This window comes from Lissotriton helveticus, chromosome 9, assembly GCF_964261635.1.
Source record: "Lissotriton helveticus chromosome 9, aLisHel1.1, whole genome shotgun sequence".
Taxonomy (NCBI): domain Eukaryota; kingdom Metazoa; phylum Chordata; class Amphibia; order Caudata; family Salamandridae; genus Lissotriton; species Lissotriton helveticus.
The window spans coordinates 928136077-928156472 of NC_136070.1; the positions used below are offsets into that span (position 1 = coordinate 928136077).

Consider the following 20396-nt stretch of genomic DNA (forward strand, 5'->3'; position numbering starts at 1 on the left):
AACCTTGTAACTTATCGTTTCGCTCTGGAGCGGTCTAGGAAGAAGACTTTGAGCATGTTCTTGAATTTAGGGAATGAGGGGATCGTTCTGATGTGGGGAGGGATGGAGTTCCAGATTTTAGGGGCGTTACCAGCAAAAGATTTGGCTGCGGTATTCTGCTTGCGAATTTTCAGGGGGATGAGCAGTAGAGTGTTGGAGCTCCTGAAGTTCCTGGACTGGCCGGCTCTTTTGAGTTTAGCAGCTAAGTATTCCGGTTTGCCTGTGTGTAGGGCTTTATGCGTGAGGCAAGCTGTTCTAAAGCTGGCTCGAAGATCCAATGGGAGTCATTTAAGTTCTCTGAGTGCAGGAGAGATGTGGTCGAATTTCTTAGTTCCTGTGACCATTCTTGCTGCAACATTGAAGGTTGTTTTTAGGGGTGCTAGGTGAGATTTTGCTGTTCCGGTCAGAGCTGCGATCCCATAGTAGATTCTGGAGAGCACCAGTGCTTGCGGGGCTTGTTGGAGATCTTTAGGAGGAAGGAAGGGTCTTATTTTATATAGTAGTTTCAGGTTGAGAAAGGCACTTTTGGCGGATCTCGAAATGTGTTTTTTCAGGTTTAGTTTCGGGTCTAGGGTAAAACCTAGAGATTTTACCGAGTCGGCTGGGGCAAGGGTACCATTGAAGACATTGATGGCTTTCAGCCATTCTTCAATTTGGGGGTTTTCGACTCTGTTGGAGATGAGGAGTACTTCAGTTTTCTCTTGGTTGAGTTTCAGGTGGTTGATTGTGAGCCAGTGTTGCACCTCCCTAAGCGTGGTATTTAATCTTCGAATGTCGTCGATGGAGGTGGTTTCCAGATAAAGTTGCGTATCGTCTGCATATAGGTGGAAAGGTATGTTGGAGTTGATGAGCAGTGTAGTGAGTGGTTCCATGTAGATATTGAAGAGCTGGGGGGGAGAGCACTGACCCTTGGGGAACACCTCTCTTAACTGGTTGGAGGTCGGACTCAAAGTTTTTGATTTTTATTCTTTGTGAGCGGTTGTGAAGAAAAGAGGAGAACCAATGGGGAACTGTCTCTTCAAGACCGGATCTTTCTTGGAGGACCTTAAGAAGCATAGAGTGATCGACTGTATCGAACATGGCCGATAAGTCTAGGAGGATGAGAAGGCAGCATTGATCCGAATCAAGTGACTTGTGGAGATCGGCTAGGACATTGATGATTGCAGTTTCTGTGCTGCAGCCTTTTCTGAAGCCAGATTGTTTGGGATCTAGGAGATTGATGTTATCCAGGTAAAGAGTCAGCTGACGGAGTACACATCTTTCCAGGATTTTGGACAGAAGGGTTAAGTTCGTTTTTTTTAGTAGTGGCGGGACTTGGCCAACTTTGAGATAGTCTGGTACAGATCCAAAACTCAGAGAGCTGTTAATGATCTTGCACCATATCGGGGCTAGGGTGTGCTTCAGGTCCTTGGCCATATGTGGGGGTAGCTGGTCTTGAGCATGGGATGACGGTTTAGCCATGGAGATTAGATTGACTATTTCCGCTTCCTGAATAGGGATGAAGGCGGACCATCGTTTTGGAGCGTTCACGGCGGCAGCAGCCTTTGTTTCATGTGCCTTGCTCTCGGTGGCGGGGGGGAGGTTCGCGCCAAGTGAGATGTCGATCTTGTCGATTTTGTCATTGAAGAAGACGGCAAAGTTTTTCTCACCCACCTTTTGCCGACTCTGCTTAGATGTGTGATGTGCGATGCTTGAAAGCATACGAAGACATAACAGACTTGGTACACCCCTAGGAGAAATAACAGCTCCTGATCAATACAAAATGTCCTGGGGCACATTCAGCTGGGGGAGCGATGGCTTCAAAAGCATTCCGTCTGGGTGCCCGTTTGGAGTCCATTATGAACGTGCCAGATTGGTCCTCGGACTCTAATTTAAGGGATTTTACAGTACGCCAGTGATGGATATAGCTCAGCTGGTGGTGAGAAGTCTTTTCACTAGCGTAATCCTCGCCTCCGGTCCTGGCATAGAATATAACATTTCCTAGCTTTCTAAACGGAAAGTTTAAATTCTATTAAGGACACGAAGGCAAGGATTATCCCACCCGGTGGGGTACCTCCACCTCCTCCACGCATCCCTCCCCCCAGTTACTAGAAAGTTAAGCATTTGAAACATGTTGCCTCATACCATTTCGTGCCTTTCACACAGTGTTGATGCTCTATGCCTTGTTTTGTTGTGAAAAGGTTGCTAACTAAACTGTCTATATCATCAAGTTTGAATTGGTGAGATACACATTTGCATGCCCGGAGTTATACATTTGATTTTTTTTCCTTTCTCAATAGGTCGGATGGATCCAAGGAGGGATAAAGAGGATTCTATAGACTTGACACGTATAGAGAAAGAGGGAGCGCAGAAAAAGGCAGAGGACTTTATATAGACATCGCTGCCTGATTAGATAATGTTATGGCCATGCTTCCCAGGCGTTTCTGTGAAAGTTACGTTTTTTTTATGGATATGGTTTAATAATGGCTGCTGTTTGAAAAGAGGTACCCCGCTGGATGGGAAAATCCACACCTCCGTGCCAAAGAAGTCTAGTTTTGAGATTTCTTGGTCATTCACACTCCAAGTTATCATAACTTTCCAGTGATTGGAAACAATGCATATCAACACAGATTTATCTTGTAGTTCATAAGTGCTAACTGAGTCACAAGACAAGGCTATGTAAAACAATGAAATAATCAGTATGAAAACAAGTTACTTACCTGTAACTGTAGTTCTCCAGTATTGGAAGCTTTCATAGATTCACATGCCTGAATCATTCCCCGTCGTCGAGACGGGAATCTCCGGTACATAAAAAAGCAATGCTTAGTAGTATAGCAAACTGAAAAGAGGCCTAGGCCCATTTCCCTTTTGCAACCCCTAAACCTTGTTATGTAAAAGGGACCAAACTTTTCCCAGAACCTATCAGAGCTCCTCTCCCTCTAGAATCCTCCTGAGAGAACCTTTTGTTCCTCAGATTTTCGCGCACTTGTGCACCAAAAACACTCTTCGTGCTAAATCCAAGGTGAGCCTCTCAGGGTAGAAGGGTGGGTCGCATGTGAATCTATGAAAGCTTCCAATACTGGAGAACTAGTTACAGTTAAGTATCTTGTTTTCTTACTCTAGTATTGGAGCTTTCATAGATTCACATGCCTGAATCAGAATAGCGAGCAGTAGCATAAAGCAATTTTTTTAAATTATATTATTATATATTAATATATTATTAATACAGCATCATTCTCTACATAGTTATTTTAGAATTCTGCATATGAATATTCCAATCACTGTAACTAAACATAACAATAGAAAAAATGTGCATGGTTTTAAAGATAAAAGGACGGAGGGATGCAAAGAGGGCTCACCGTTATTGGATAATGTTTCTCAGCACCGCTTCTCCCACCACCACATCTGTCTCTGCAGCTGCTTCCAAGCAGTAGTGCCTGGTGAAGGTGTGCGTAGAACTCCAGGTCGCTGCCCTGTAGACATCCTTGATCGGCACTCCTGCAAATATCGCAGTGGAGGTGGACACTGCTTTTGTTGAATGAGCACGAACTTGTGCGTTCAGAGGTTTCCCAGCAGCGTGGTGATAATATACAATAGCACTGGAAATCTATCTGGCAATTCCACGTTTCGATAAAGGAAAGCCCTTCCTGGGTGCGTTGAAAGCGACAAAAAGCTGCGAAGACTTACGAAAGCTTTAGTCTTTGAATAGAATAGAATTTGAGGCATCGCTGGACGTCCAGCGAATGTAGAACTCTTTCCACTGCTGTTGTTGGTTGTGGAAAGAAACGTTTTAAAACTAATGGCTCATTCAAATGAAAGTCAGTTGATACTTTACGGATACATTTTGGATTAGTTCTGAGAATCATCCTGTCCTCTTTAAATTGCAGAAAAGGGTCTTGAATTGTGAGAGCCTGCAATACCCCCACTCTTCTGGCCGAAGTTAGAGCGATGAGAAGCGCTACCTACCACGATAGGAATTGGAGATCTGCCCTGTGTATATGCTCGAAGGGCTGCTTCATTAATTGCGAAAGGACTATATTCAAACGCCAAAGAGGTGGAGGAGGCTTTATTGGAGGAAAAACTCTGAATAATCCCTTCATGAATTGTTTAACAATTTTTGCCGACCATAAGGATGGTCCCGAAGCAGTCCTTCTGTAGCGTGATATTGCAGCTAAATGTACTTTTATAGATGTGTGAGCCAAACCCGACTTAGCTAAAAGCAAGATGTATGGAATAATCTCCTGAGGTGCCGAATTCAAAGGATGAACGTTACTTCTTTGACACCAGAGACAAAATCTCTTCCACTTCATTCTGTAGGTTTTGTTCGTACTATCCCCCCTGGCTTTGGAGAGGATATCTTTACATTCTTCTGAGATGTTTAGATGCTGAAATTCACAGTGCTCAAGAGATAGGCCGCTAAGCGCAAGGATCTCGGGTCCGGATGGAGCACTTGTCCCTGGGACATCGTCAGAAGCGATGATATTGGTTGGAGGCGAATCGGATGGACCTCCGAAAGCAGCAGAAGCTCAGTGAACCAGTGTTATCTGGGCCACCATGGGGCTATTAGAATTAGTCTGCACCGTTCTTTCTTGATCTTCACAAGCACTCGCGGCAGCAGGGGAATTGGAGGAAAGGCGTAGGCAAAGACGCCTGACCATGCCATCGAAAAAGCATTCCCCCAAGATCCCCGTTGGGGAAGCCAGCTTGCGAAGAACCAGCATTTCCTGTTCTCCGCTGTTGCAAAGAGGTCTACTGTCGGTTCTTCCCATCTTTGATAAAATGTTTTTCAGGACTCATTGGTCCAACTCCCACTCGTGGCAGGACGATTTGAACCTGCTGAGAGTATCCGCCTTGATCTTTTGATCCCCTGGGAGATGTTCTGCTGTTATGTATATCCTGTGTCATAGCGCCCATTCCCATATGTCCTGGGCTTCCTGAGAGAGGGAGAGTGATCTTGTTCCTCCCTGCTTGTTTAAGTAGTGCATTGCAGTTGTGTTGTCCGTTCTTATCAACACAGATGATCCCCTTATCCTTGGCAGGAAAGCTAGCAATGCGAAGCGGACCGCTCCGAGTTCTAGAAAGTTTATGTGTAGTTGTTGCTCGTGCAACTTCCAGCGACCGCGGACTTGAAGGTCTTGAAGGAACGCACCCCATCCTTCATGGGACGCATCTGTTGTCACTATCAATGGGGCTGGAATTGTGAGGAATGAAAGACCCTGCGAGACATTTCATTTTCGGGTCCACCATGCCGCTGCTTGAACCATGACCGGCGTGACTTGGACAACATCCTCGAAGGATCCCTCCGCTTGACGCCATTGCAGATCTAGTTGCTCTTGCAACAGACGCATTCTTAACCTGCAGTGAGGTACAAGGGGAATGCAAGATGACATTGTTCCCAGTAATGACTTGTACTTGCGTACTGAAAGACACTTTCTTTTGGTAAAGTCTTGGAAGAGAGAAATAATTTTGAGCTGCCTTTCTTTGGAGGGGAACGCCTTGTTTCTCTCTGTATACAGTATTGCCCTCAAAAAAGTTATGTTTTTTGTTGGTTGAAGGGATGACTTTTCTTCGTGAAGAGTCAGACCTAGCCTGGCAAACAACTCCATGCAAGCCTATGTTGATGCTCGGGCTAATGCTGCTGATGGTGTCTTGACTAGCCAGTCGTCGAGGTAGGGAACGAATAGTTTCTTACCTGTCGGTGTAGTTTTGCAGCTTGAAGATCTTTCTGGATTCACTATGCTGTGCATATTCCGCAATCTGGTGGTTGGGTCCGGAATCGTAGTCTTTTTTCTCTCTTTTTTTTTTTTTTTCCGTAGCCCAGGTGGGCGTCGACGTCCCACCATTTGGTGTCCTTTCGGTGACGTCGGCGTGCTTCCGGCGGAAGCTACCACCCTTGGGCGCCATCTTCGGATTCTTTTTTCTGTCTCTTTCTTTTTTGTCTTTGTAGTGAATCCATGGCTATGTTTGTTAATCGTTTTTTCAACTTTTTGTTTTTTTTCTCACGTATCTTGTAATCGTTCCAACTTGCTTTCTTTTCTATGTTTTTCCACCCTCTTCTCCAGCCTCATCTTTCTGGCGGAGGCGGGTGGGTTCGCTAGTGAATCCAGAAAGATCTTCAAGCTGCAAAACTACACCGACAGGTAAGAAACTATTAGTTTTGCAGCGTGAATCTTTCTGGATTCACTATGCTGTGCATAGATTTTGTAGCGGTTTTCGTTACTTTTGTGGCGGTTGGGTGGAAGATGAGCGTTGGTTGTTAAAAATATGATGAAGCACTTTTTGTCCTACTTGTGCTTCTTTGTTCATCTGTACATCCACGCAGTAGTGCTTTGTGAAAGTGTGCACTGAAGCCCATGTTGCCGCCAGGCATATGTCCTGAATCGGTGTGTTGGCCAGAAAGGCAATTGTTGCTCCTTTCTTCCTGGTGGAGTGGGCTTGTGCCCCTCCTGTTAGCTCCTGGCCAGCTTGCTTGTGGCAGAACTGAATTGTCTGTGCGATCCATCGGGCTATGGTGTTCTTAGTAACTGGTTTGCCCATGTAACTGTTAGCGAAGGACACGAAGAACTGTTTCGTTTTCCGGTGTTCCTTCGTTCTTTCAATGTAGTGCATCACAGCCCTTCTTGCGTCTAGGGTGTGGAGCGACCTCTCAGCGCTTGTAGTGGGGTTTTGGAAGAAGCTAGGGATCTGAATACTCTGATTCATGTGGAACCTTGACACCACCTTTGGCATGAAGTGTGGGTCAGTTCTCATCACGACCCTGTCACTGTGTATCTGGATGTAGGGTTCCTGCAGTGTGAGTGCCTGCAGTTCGCTCACCCTTCGTAGTGAGGTGATTGCCACCAGGAAGGCCGTCTTCATTGTCAACATTTGCAGTGATGCTTTGTGGATGGGTTCGAAGGGTGCTTTCATGAGCTCCGTCAGTACCACATTTAAGTTCCAGGCCGGTGGCGGCATTCTCTTTGGCGGCGCTATTCTTTTAGCCCCTTCCAGGAATCTTTTCACGACTTGGGATGTGAAGAAGCTTCTCCCTGTTTCTCCTCTTGTGTATGCCACAATCGCTGCCAGGTGCACTCTCAGTGAGGATGAGCTTAGCTTTGCCTTAATTAGGTGTGTGAGGTACCTTAGCACCGTGGACTCCTTGGTCAGTCTCCTTTGGAGCTGTTTCTTACAACACCATTGAGTGAATCTTTTCCATTTTTCCCCATAGCACTTGCGTGTGCTGGGCCTTCTTGCCTCTCGCAGCACCCGCAGGGTGCTCTCTGGTAGTTTCAGGTGTGCAAATTCTAAGTCCTCAGGAGCCAGGCTGAGAGGTTGAGGCTCTCTGGCTCTGGGTGTAGGATTCCTCCGTTTTCCATGGAGAGTAGGTCTCTTCTTTTTGAGAACTTGTGGGGAGGCCCCTGCGCCATCTCCATTATCTGAGAATACCACGTCTGTCTGGCCCATTGTGGTGCCACCAGGATGAGCGTCATGTTGCTCTTCATGCATTTGTTGAGCACCCTGGGGATCAGTGGTATCGGGGGAAAAGCGTAGGCAAATGTTTTTGACCAGCTTATCCATAGGGCATTCCCCTGGGACCGTGCCTCTGGTTGCCTGGATGCAAAGTATTGGCATTTTGCATTCCAGTGTGTTGCAAATAGGTCTATTGTTGGGGTGCCCCACTTCCTGAATAGACTCTCTGTTTCCTGACTGTTGAGTTCCCACTCGTGGGATGCTGAAGTCTGCCTGCTGAGCCAATCCGCTTCCACATTGTCCTTCCCTGGCAGGTGTATAGCTAGCAGGTCTATTTTTAGTGGTATGGCCCATTTCCAGATCTCTTGTGCCAAGTTTGACAGCGGGAACGATTGAGTTCCCCCCTGTTTGTTTATGTAAAACATCGTTGTGGTGTTGTCTGTATCAGCACCTTCCGGTTGTGTAGGTGTTTCTGAAAAGCCTTGAGGGCTAGCAACACAGTTTTCAGTTCCAGGTAGTTGATGTGCCTGACTGCATCTGTAGGGCTCCACAGACCCCTCACACTGAGCCTGTTCATGTGTGCGCCCCACCCCTTCTGGGATGCGTCTAGGGTGATGGTCACTGCTGGGTCCGGTGGTGTTAGAGGTTTCCCTTCTGTTATTCTCTCCTTGGTCCACCACCTTATCTCTTCCTGCACCCTGTGCGTTACAACCACTAGATCCTCCCAACTTCCTGTAGCTTGTGACCATTGTTGTTGCAGCCACTCTTGGAGTGGTCTCATTTGTAGGCGTACATTGGGGACCAGGTGGATGCATGATGCCATCATCCCCAAGATCTTGCTCAGTCCTCACTGTCAGAGATCGCCCCTTCTGGTAGTGACGTTTCTCCCTCAGTAGGCTGAGCGTTCTCTTTTCGCTCGGTAAGACACTGCATTGTATGGTGTCGATCTGGGCTCCCAGGAAGATCTTCACCTGCTCTGGTTCCATTGAGCTTTTGCCCCAGTGTATGGAGAAACCCAGGTTTGCTAGCGTTCCTGTCACCTGTTCTGCATGCTCTTTGCATGTCCTGTAGCAGTTTGCCTTCACCAGCCAGTCGTCGAGGTAGGGGTACACGTGTATCCCCTTTCTCCTTAGGTGTGCGGCCACTGCCGCAAGGCATTTGGTGAACACCCTTGGTGCGGACTTTAGGCCGAAAGCTAGGGTCGTGAATTGGTAGTGATCCTTGTTTACAGTGAACCTTAGCATGTGCTTGTGCTGCTTGTTCATGGGGATGTGCAGGTATGCATCTTTGAGGTCTATGGTAGACAAGAAGTCCCCTGCTTTTATCTGAGGAATGACCTCTTGTAGGGACGTCATTTTGAATTTTTGAGTTTTGACGTATTTGTTCAGGAACCGTAGGTCCAGTATGGGTCTTAGGCTTTCGTCGACCTTTGGCACTAAGAAGTAGTTTGAGTACACTCCCATGTTCCGTTCTTTGAAGGAAACCCGTTCTATGGCCGCTTTGAGGAGGAGTTCTTGGGCTTCCTCTTGCAGTAGTTGCAGCTCTCTTCCTGAGTGCTGTCTTTTCCTTGGTTTTCTGTTTGGTGGCCTTTTTTCCAACTCTATGCAGTACCCGAACTGCATAATATTGAGTATCCACTTGTCTGTTGTTATTTTTCTCCACTCCTGGAGAAAAAATCTCAATCTTCCTCCTACCGGAGTTGCATGTTCCTTTGTGTCTTGTCAGTGTAGCCCTCTCCTCTTTGTTTTCCCGTGCTCCTCCCCCGGAGGGTGTGGGTGGTAGAGCACCTTCTCTCGTGTGAAGTCACTTAGAGGGGGGCTGTTCGCCGCCTCTTCTTCTCTGGCCCCGTCCATTTCCTCTCGATCGAAAGGACTGGCCCCTGCCTTGGTAGTTCCAGTTTTGCCTCTGCTGCCCCTGGTGGCCTTGGCTGTCACTCTGTTGCCCCTGGTGGAAACTCTGGTGAGAATCTCCTCGCTGGCTTCCACCTCTGCCGTTCGGCCTCCGCGACGGAGTGCCCCTTCTCATCCCTCTGAACTGCAGGGCTCCCATGGACCTTGCCGTCTCGTTGTCCTTCAGTTGGGTGAGCTTATCATCAACTGGGGCTCCGAACAATGTTTCACCGCTGAAGGGTGTGTTCAGGATGTTGTTCTGGACTTCAGCCTTGAATCCTGAGATCCTGAGCCATGCTTGCCTTCTTTCAGTGATGCCTATAGCCATCAGTCTGCTGGATGTTTCTGCCCCGTCCAAGGCTGTCTTCAGGCATGAGTTGGCGATGCTCTTCCCTTCCTCTACCAGGTGTGCACCTCTGTCACGGTATTGTTCCGGGAGGTGTTTGAGCAACTGTCCCATCTCCTCCCAGTGCTGGTATTGATGCCTATTCAGGAGGGCGTTGGAATTCGCCATCCGCCAGTGCGTCGCAGCGTTCCTCTCAATCTTCCTGCCAGTTAGGTCCATCCTCCTGCTTTCTTTGTCAGGTGGGGGTCCGGACGTTGTTGGGACGTTTGCCCTTTTCCTGGCCGTTGCAGCGATGATAGAATCCGCTGTGACGGAACCCTTGATGTAAGCTGGGTCCTCGGCGTTACAGATCTGCATGTAGCCGGGTCCTTGAAGGCCTCCTTTCGCTGGGCCGTGATACTCTTGAGCATGGGCAGGAACTGGCTCCTTGTCTGTATGGGGAGCAGTGTCTCGAGTAGGAAGTCTGCTTCTGGCTTCTCCTCTTCCAGCTTAATTCCATAAGCTGTTGCCGCCTTTCTTACCACCTCATTGTATGCCCCAATGTCATCCGGTGGCGAAGGCCTCGAGGGGTATGTTTCTACCGCCTCCTCTGGGTTTTCGGCCTCGATGTCCTGCCATTCCTGGTCTTGGGCCGTCGAGGAACCTGAACCGTAGCTCGACTGCTGTTCCCCGTAATCCCCCTCTGTGTAGTAGAGGTCCTCCTCCTCTTCGTGCTCCGAAGGTTCCGGAGTTTTCGGCGGCCCTTCGATGTCGAACTCTTCGATCGCCTGTACCTCAGCGACGGTCGGTGCCGGCTTCGGGGGAATCTTGTAACTTTTCATTTTTTCGTCGAAGTCCTTCCTTCTCTGAAGGATGTTCTCCATTTCGGCCTCGAGACTTCTCTTTTTTCTCTGCATTTCTGCGGCCTGTTGGTCGTCGAGCGTTTCGGCCGCCCTTTTCGGCGTCGTCGTCGAAGCTTTCTTTGGCTCTTTTTCTTTCGACGTCGGAGTCGAAGTCGAAGTCGAAGGCCCTTTTTCGGGGGCTTGCTTCGATGACCTTTGCTTTTCGCTGGTCTTCTGCCTCCGGGAGTCCTTCTCGGAGGATCCGCTGGGCTCTTTTTCGGAGGATGCAGCTTCGGTCGTCGATTTGCTCGGCGCCGGTGCTCCTTTCGAGGCTCTGTGCTCTGACTTTCGAGAGTCTGCCTCAGGCTTTCGAGGCCCTGTGGGAGTTTTCGGGGTCGTAGACTCTCCTACCTTATCAGGCGTATTCTTATCGGTCTCAACGACCGTGAAGTCATCTGGTCCTTCGGCGATGTTGTCCTCATCGTCGGTGGAGAGGCCAAGTTCATAAAGCGTCGGGGCTTGGCCTTTGCCCTGCATCGTGTGGTGAGCCGTCCTCTGTCCTTCTCAAATTCGGAGTGTCTTCGGCTTGAAGACGGAGCAGGCGTTGCAGTCTCTGCTCTCGTGGTCGATTGGCAGGCAGAGGTTGCAGACTGGGTGCTGGTCCTTCTGTGCGAACTTGTGGTGGCAGTTCTTGCAGAATTTAAACGGCGTCTTGTACATCCCTGCGCTCAGGGGGCCCCCTGTGTGCGCATTCCTTCAAGGGCGTCGAAGATTTCGAAGTTCTCTCCTTTCTTCGTTGTCTCCTCGCTAAAGGTCCTCTTCTGTCGATGTTCTCAGGTCTTCCCCTGTGAGTTTTTGCTGTATTTTCTTCTTTCCTCCTCCAAAACGTCTGGAGCTTCACGCGACGATCCAGACCCAACGGCGGAAAAAAGAATCTGAAGATGGCGCCCAAGGGTGGTAGCTTCCGCCGGAAACACGCCGACGTCACCGAAAGGACACCAAATGGTGGGACGTCGACGCCCACCTGGGCTACGACAAAAAAAAAAAAAGAGAAAAAAGACTACGATTCCGGACCCAACCACCAGATTGCGGAATATGCACAGCATAGTGAATCCAGAAAGATTCACGCTGCAAAAATACTTGGTGTTTCTGTCTTCTTAGAACCGCAGCCACTGGAGCCCACCGAGACCAGGAAGACCGTCACCCAGGCCCTCGTCACTAGCCGACTGGACTACGGCAACGCCCTCTACGCCGGTACCACCGCCAAGCTCCAGAAGAGACTCCAGCGGATCCAGAACGCCTCAGCCAGACTCGTCCTCGACATCCCACGACACAGCCACATCTCCGGACATCTCAGAGACCTTCACTGGCTCCCCGTCAACAAAAGAATCACCTTCTGCCTCCTCACCCACGCACACAAAGCCCTACACGACCAAGGCCCGAGCTACCTCAACAGCCGGATCAACTTCTACGCTCCCAAACGCCACCTCCGGTCAGCCAACCACGCCCTCGCCACCGTCCCCCGCATCCGAAGAGCGACTACAGGAGGAAGGTCCTTCTCCTACCTGGCCGCCAAGACCTGGAACTCCCTCCCGACCGACCTGCGCCTGACCCAAGACCACCTCTCCTTCAGGAAGAAGCTGAAGACCTGGCTGTTCGAGCAGTAGCGGTATCCCCCCCTCCCCCAAGCGCCTTGAGACCCCACGGGTATGTAGCGCGCTCTACAAGTGTCATTGATTGATTGATTGATTGATTGATTGAGCCAGGCATTTCGTAGAAATTCTTGGGGCTGATTTCAGGCCGAAGGGCAGTACCTTGAATTGGTAATGTTCTCCGGCTACCATGAACCGAAGGTACTGCCTGTGTGAAGGATGGATGGGGATATGAAAGTATGCATCCTGTAGGTCTAGTGTGGCCATATGGTCTCCTGGGTTCAACAGTAGAAGGATGTCTTGCAGAGAAACCATCCTGAAAGCTTGCTTTTTGAGATAGGTGTTTAGGAATCTGAGGTCCAGAATAGGCCGCCATGGAAGGATGTTTTTCTTGACGAGAAAAAAAAGCAGGAGTAAAACCCCCTTCCCCTCTGGGAGTACGGTACCGGTTCTATTGCTCCCTTTCGGAGCATTGTCCGAATCTCCTCGCGCATTTGATGTAAATGCTTGACCTTCTGGGGACGTATCAGCGGTGTACGAGGGGGTTTCTGTAGAAATTCTAGAGTGTGACCAAATTGAAAAATGTTGAGGACCCATTCGTCCGTAGTTATCTGTTGCCAATTTTGAAAATTACGAGCAATCTTTCCACCCAGGAGAACATGTGATCTCAGAGGAATCGGTGTAGCCGGAATTAGAAGGTTGTCATTGTCGTCGGGTGTTTACCGGCCCCCGACGACCTCCTAGGAGTCGATTTTGTGCAGCCTCCTGACTAACGCTGTTTATACTGCTGACGATTGGGCTGGGATGAGGTGGAGTAAGAGGAATATCGACCCTGTTGGTATCCTCCCCTGTAACCTGGCTTTTTACCCTTTAGTGTGCTTCCTGTTTGCTGTTTCTTTTTTGTTGTCTTGAATGTTTTTTATGGTGTTATGTTTTCTCTCTGAGCTGCCAAACAAAGCGCCGGGACACTCCACTCGAGTAGCCGTGCGCTATAGAAATTAAATGTAACATAACATAACATAAGATGATTGACCTCTACCTTTAGAGCCTCGAAAAGGAACTTTCCTGTATTGTAGAGTTCCCAATTACTTAGCCATATCCGTATCTTTTTTGATACTCTGTAGTGCATCATCTATATGCTTGCCAAATAGATCTTCACCGTTGAAAGGAAGGTCCCAGATTTTATTCTGGGCTTTGGGTTTAAATGCCGTTGCCCTCAACCATCCTTGCCGGTGTAGTACCGCAGCTCCTCCCAGAGATCTGAATGCCGTGGTCGCTATGTCCATAGCGCAATCTATGGCTTCGGCCGAAGTCCTCTCCCCTTCTTGCAGAATTTTTTTGGCTTCTTGTCTCTCCGTCTCTCGTATATGGTCTATGTAAGGCGAAAGGTCGCACCACATTTGCCTATCGTATTTCCCTAGAATGGCCAGGGCATTCGCAGCTCTCACTAACAGGGCCAACATAGAGGAAAATCTCTTCCCCGCATTGTCCAGCCTTCTACCCTCCCTGTCCGAAGGTGCTGTAATAGGAGCTGACAGATTTCTTGATTTTTGCTGAGCTGCTTGGGTAATAACTGAGTCCGTCTTAGGATGACCTAAAAGACAAGCTGGAGCATCTGAAGGCGCCTTATATTTTTTCTCCAACCTGGCGAGCACCTGAGTCACTGTAGCTGGTACTTCCATGACCTTCAGGCCTTCCTCCCAAAGATGACTTACAATCGGTAAGGATCGAACTGTCCTACGATAGGGTTTCTTGAAGTCATACAAGAAACATTCTGCCTTATCCTCTGCCATGGTAAGTGCGAATCTTTTAGTGGCTCTCTCCATTAAGTTATGAAACCCACCTATGTCCTCCGGTGGAGAATCAACAGGCTTCGGAGACGGAGAAGAAGGTGACGGAATGAGATAATCGTCCCACTCTCTGCTAGGGTCCGTGATCTCTCCTTCTTCCTCCTCATCTGTGGTCCTTGGGTCTTGACCAGATCTCAGTGGTGCAGATCTTGGGAGGGGTTCCGGTAAGATGTCCCGCATACGCACTGGTTTACTTGGTACAGAGCGTGGTTGAGGAGTAGCCTCTGGAATTTCCCTTGAGGCTTGAGGTACAGGATATGTCCTCCTACAACCCTCTAACATGAATTGTAGATCTTATAACAAAGAAGATAGTACACTCGTCATCTCTTCCTGATGTTCCTGGCCGTATTGTTGCTGAGGACGCTCTTGAACTTCATATTCATCTTAATCCTCCCCTTGGTACTTTACCAGCAACTGAGATGGGCTACTAGCATAACCAAAAGGGCCGCCATCATCTTCGTCCCCTTCCGAATCCTCTTCCTCCAGAAGGTGAGATGGTACCAGACGCGACACCTTAGTTGGAGAGGTAAGTTCTGGCGTAATTGTCCCTTTCCAGGCCATAAAACCTCTTTTCTGGTGTTTTTTCACTCGTTGACGAGCCAGTCGACAAGATCGCCGTCGAAACTGTCGAGGATATCATAGTCGTCGACGCTACCGTCGACGTTGCCGTTACCGCCGTCATTGTTGCCATGGACAATCCCGTTGTCACTGCCGTAGACGACGTGGTTGTAGTCGTAGCTGTCGATCTCGGTGTCGACGCGGTCGTCGACGGTGGTACGGTCGACGGCGATAAACTCTTGAAACAGCTTTTACCTCTGGTTTCTTTGACAACGACATTTTCCTCGTCGACGCTTCCGTTGACGATGCAGATTTCTCCACTTTCTCCTCAGAAGGTGTGGAGGATGGTTTCTTGACAGAAATCTTGACCTTGGGGGGAGATTTTGAGGGCTCTGAACTAGTTTTCTTGGTATGTTTAACCCCCGAAGCATGACCCTTCTTCTCCTTCTCTTTGCCTGAAGGAGATTTTGAGGGACTGCGCCATGAAGACCCTGGGGTGGTCTTTTTAAGGGCCTTCTGAGGTCTTTCCCCTGAGGTGCTCTGCTCCTTTTCTGAGATCTCCTGGAAGAAGAGGACTCCTCCTCACTGTCACTGGATAAGATCTCCTTCCTAGCTTTCACCTTTTGAAGCCAGAGTAGAAGCCTTCCTTCACGGTCCCTCAAAGTTTTATTGGAAAAGGTACGACATACCTTGCAATCCTTTGCCTGATGGTCTGGATAAAGGCAGTAGATGCAGTCTTTATGAGGGTCGTCTGTATAGAGCCTTTTTTCTCCTCGTCAGCCATGGTAGAAGAAGGAGAAATAGTCTGAAGTATTCCAAATAATTAAATCTGGAGAAGGAAAACACTCAGGTCCAATCCCAATAGAATATACTGAAGAGTTTGAGCACAGCTCAAAGGACACTCCCTAGCACAATGTGCAGTAGAAAATCTGAGGAGCAAAAGGTTCTCTCTGGAGGGTTCTAGAGGGTGAGGAGCTCTGATTGGTTCAGGGAAAGGTATGGTCCCTTTTACATAACAAGGGTTATGGGTTGCAAAAGGGAAATGGGCCTAGGCCTCTTTTCAGTTTGCTATACTACTAAGCATTGCTTTTTTATGTACCGGAGACTCCCGTCTCGACGACTGGGAATGATTCAGGCATGTGAATCTATGAAAGCTCCAATACTGGAGTAATGTATTTATCCGCTTCACTATCTGCCATCCACCCCAGACAGCACGTCAGCACCTCCACAGGCCCCATGATTCCCATTCCTGCCCTAATACTTACAACTTGCACAGCTGCACTTGCAGCACAATACAAAAGAAAGTTAGAAAATGCCAAAAGGTTCACCTCAACAATACTACTACCCTTGACAATTTGAATCTCACATCCCAGCCTACACTGTTCATACCCCATGATAATAAAAAAAAAAAGCTGGTTCAGGTGTTGGATTGCCTGCACCTCAACAGACAGCTTAAAAATAAAAAATAATGGCACTAGTCAACATATAATCCAATCATTTACCCTTAACAACGAACTTGCAAGCCATTTATTTACTTTAGCAGATACAATAGGCCACTCACCTAATTTTTTCGGCATCGAAGAGCCTCTGTGGAGGCCTCTTAAACTTCTTCCTTTTGGAAAACCAGTCTTTCTGAAATAAAAGGATCACAAGTAAACGTTATTCACCACAGTGACTACTTTGGTTCCAATGAGATAGTGACTGCACTGAAAGTGTGAGAAAGTAATTCCTCGCATAGTGCAGACAGCTGTGACCCCCCTGTGGCCATCTCTCCAAATTTCTGGTCACCATATCTGGCAGCACCCAGGCCACCATTACTCACCCACAAGACTATACTGGACTGGGGGTACACTGAAATTGAACCATCATTTATACTGGATATTGGCTTATCTCCCTTGCTATAGGAGGCAGACTGCTGGCACCAGTATTTAGATGTACAAGAGGCACAAGTCTTTTTTACCTGCATCCCTGGAAGATATGCATACAGACTTCCATAGTGATATCCGTTAACTTACTTTAACTGGCATCATTCACTTCTCCTGCTTAAGTGCAGTTTGAGTAAGCTATATGCTGTATGTTATAAGGACATATAGGTTGCATGAAATATAGCCCTAATAAGGTCACTTTCTGATTTTCGTAATCTCTGGGAATGTGGCACGCTGCACTAACAGTTCATGCTGTCTGCGCTACAGAGATTCTACGGTATGCTCACATGGATGGATTTGGTCTGAAATACACATTCTATTCAAAGCTGTCTGGCAGCATCACCAGCGTAGCTTCTAGTGAGCTCAACTGTGCAAAGCAGCAGTCCACTGTAAAATATGTCTACATGGACATACTCCAACCATATCCATGTGGACAGCTGTTGTGTACCCCCCAACCCATTGTACTCATTAGGGGTCTGCAAAAATGGTCCCTGCTCTAGTTGGCTAGATAGTTTGAATCTGAAAGTAGCACACGCTTTAGCAGTCACTAGAGCTCAAGAAATGCCCAAATTAACTGATAAATACTGGTGCTCTGCATCTAGTACTTTCAACATGATTTGAATTCAATGTGAAGGTCCACAGCACCAGCTGATAGGAATCATCTTATGGCGAGACTGAGGAGCACAGACACTGAAGTGAAAAGGATGGAGACAGGGTCCCCTTTAGAAAGTCCATGAGGGCCATGTTAGCAAAGAACGGCTTAATTGTACCCATGTTTTGTATACTTGTGTTTGACATCAGTCCAATTGGAATCTGTTGTGAAAGTCCACACTTTGCACAACGGCTGTGTGTGAAGAGAAGCCTGAAAGTAAAGAAAACCAAAGTGGTTCTGAAACCACAAACAGTGGATCCACAAAACCTCTTGTATAAAATTGGGATCCAAACCACCTAGCTTGTTTATAATTCCAAGTTTTTTTATGACCAAGGAAAGGAGTGGTCTACAGAGTACTCAAACAAAGACTGGTGTCTGCCTAAAAGCCAGCATCGCAGAGGTGAGCGGACATTACATGATGTCTGATCCTTCGGCTGGAGGAGCTGAGGGTCTGCCTAGAAGTCTGCCTGATGAGTGTGAAGGAGTGTGCTTGGCCTTGCAATGGTAGACACGGTCCAGGGGGAAGCCCAGCTTGTTCCAGATGTGGGAATAGCCAGGGAGAGCGAGTAAATACCAAGAAGCAAGCCAGGAATGACGTTTCCTGAAGGGGCACCCCGATCCCCCCAAATGGTTTGCAATGTGAATCGCATCAAGCCTTCTACAAAAATCAACCACTGAGCAAAATCGGCAGTCCGTCTTGGCTAAAACACTGGAACTGGTGCATCGGAGTCCGAACTGACCTGTGCTACCAAGGTGTGTAATTTGTCTGGAGGCCTGTATCCCACTGAACAACAAAAGAGAGATGCCAGTACTGATAATCTAATTTACAAGCCCTTTTATCAACCAGAAAAAATGTACTTCAAAACAGGGGTGCTATTAAATAGCTGTTTTATTCTCAAAGTATCATCAGATAGGTTAAATAATTTAAACCTTATTGGGTACAGTCAACATCAAAGAAGGTTTGTGACAAGAAAAATGAAATAAGGACACAGCACTAGATAAAATGTCAATAAATCAGTCATAAGTCAACCATATCACAGTCATACCACATACATTCATACATTCATACAGGAATACTTCACACTCACTGGAGAACTAATACACCAGTAGGGGAAGTGATGGATTTGCTGTGGGTTTCTAGAAAATTCAATTCAACATAACACACTCCTTTAAATCAAAACAAAATCAATTATTTCTAATTATTTACAGAAGTGAGTGTACTGTTGTCAGGACTAGTACATTATAGCACTAGAACTACCAAAGGCATGCGCGAAGTGATTAGTGCTGGATTCCACGCCGAAGGATTAGGCGACTGGACGGACCCATTTAATCTAGTAAGGCTCCCGTGGTGAATTAACAAGGAACCTGACGGTCAAGATCGGACCAGGATTCCATAACCTCGGGACTCCGGGTCCCGTGGCGTTGGACTACACTGTTCTTCTGCTACACAGGACACACTGTCACCGAGGATCAAGGTTGTCTTCTCCTTTACTTATGAATTTGATCCTGTGGACAGATTCCAATTGAATAACCTGGACCTGAGGAGAATCCCACCGACCACTAGGGATTCAAAACGCGCAGCCCCCCCCCCCCCCCCCCCGCTTTTGGGTCTGCCTTTGGTAGTTCTAGTGCTATAATGTACTAGTCCTGACAACAGTACACTCACTTCTGTAAATAATTAGAAATAATTGATTTGTTTTCATTTAAAAGAGTGTGTTATGTTGAATTGAATTTTCTAGAAACCCACAGCAGATCCATTACTTCCCCTACTGGTGTATTAGTTCTCCAGTGAGTGTGAAGTATTCCTGTATGAATGTATGAATGTATGTGGTATGACTGTGATATGGTTGACTTATGACTGATTTATTGACATTTTATCTAGTGCTGTGTCCTTATTTCATTTTTCTTGTCACAAACCTTCTTTGATGTTGACTGTACCCAATAAGGTTTAAATTATTTAACCTATCTGATGATACTTTGAGAATAAAACAGCTATTTAATAGCACCTCCCAGTTTTGAAGTACATTTTTTGTGGTTGATAAAAGGGCTTGTGAATTAGATCAGTAGTACTGGCATCTCTCTTTTGTTGTTTAGTTGATTAGGCTCAGCCTTACTGATTAGAGCCAGCCCCAGTTGTTTCTTGTATCCCACTGAAGCAACTATTAAAGTCAAGATTAGCACAGAGGTCGCACATGCCAAACCAGCATCCCTCAAATCCATGGCCTAGGAAGGACACAACTGCAAAATACTGAAAGCTGCAGAAGAGGGTTGCCGCAGCAAGATCGTAAAAGTATCCACATCCCCAGCCACAGTACGGTTGCAGCACAGACAGCTTCAAAGTCACAGTGGAAGCAGAATAACGAATAGTTTCTTACCTGTCGGTGTAGTTTTGCAGCTTGAAGATCTTTCTGGATTCACTATGCTGTGCATATTCCGCAATCTGGTGGTTGGGTCCGGAATCGTAGTCTTTTTTCTCTCTCTTTTTTTTTTTTTGTTTGTCGTAGCCCAGGTGGGCGTCGACGTCCCACCATTTGGTGTACCTTCGGTGACGTCGGCGTGCTTCCGGCGGAAGCTACCACCCTTGGGCGCCATCTTCGGATTCTTTTTTCTGTCTCTTTTCTTTTTTGTCTTTGTAGTGAATCCATGGCTATGTTTGTTAATCGTTTTTTCAACGTTATTCTTTCCACGTATCTTGTAATCGTTCCAACTTGCTTTCTTTTCTATGTGTTTCCACCCTCTTCTCCAGCCTCATCTTTCTGGCGGAGGCGGGTGGGTTCGCTAGTGAATCCAGAAAGATCTTCAAGCTGCAAAACTACACCGACAGGTAAAAAACTATTCGTTTTGCAGCGTGAATCTTTCTGGATTCACTAGGGTGTGCATAGATTTTGTAGCGGTTTTCGTTACTTTTGTGGCGGTTGGGTGGAAGATGAGCGTTGGTTGTTGAAAATATGTTGAAGCACCTTTTGTCCTACTTGTGCTTCTTTGTTCATCTGTACATCCACGCAATAGTGCTTAGTGAAAGTGTGCACTGAAGCCCATGTTGCCGCCAGGCATATGTCCTGAATTGGTGTGTTGGCCAGAAAGGCAATTGTTGCTCCTTTCTTCCTGGTGGAGTGGGCCTGTGACCCTCCTGTTAGCTCCTGACCCGATTGTTTGTGGCAGAATTGAATTGTCTGTGCGATCCATCGAGCTATGGTGTTTTTAGTTACTGGTTTGCCCATGTAACTGTTTGCGAA

At 47.4% G+C, this 20396-nt stretch overlaps 1 protein-coding gene across 3 annotated transcripts in view; it reads right to left on the reverse strand.

Annotated features, from left to right (window-relative positions):
- The window catches only part of SUPT5H (SPT5 homolog, DSIF elongation factor subunit), a 387057-nt gene that overhangs the window by 62098 nt on the left and 304563 nt on the right, over positions 1-20396 (reverse strand). For all 3 annotated transcript variants that reach the window (XM_078661137.1, XM_078661136.1, XM_078661135.1), the window contains one exon: positions 16145-16215. In XM_078661137.1, the coding sequence (XP_078517263.1) occupies positions 16145-16215 (71 nt within the window). The remainder of the gene's footprint in view (positions 1-16144; positions 16216-20396) is intronic.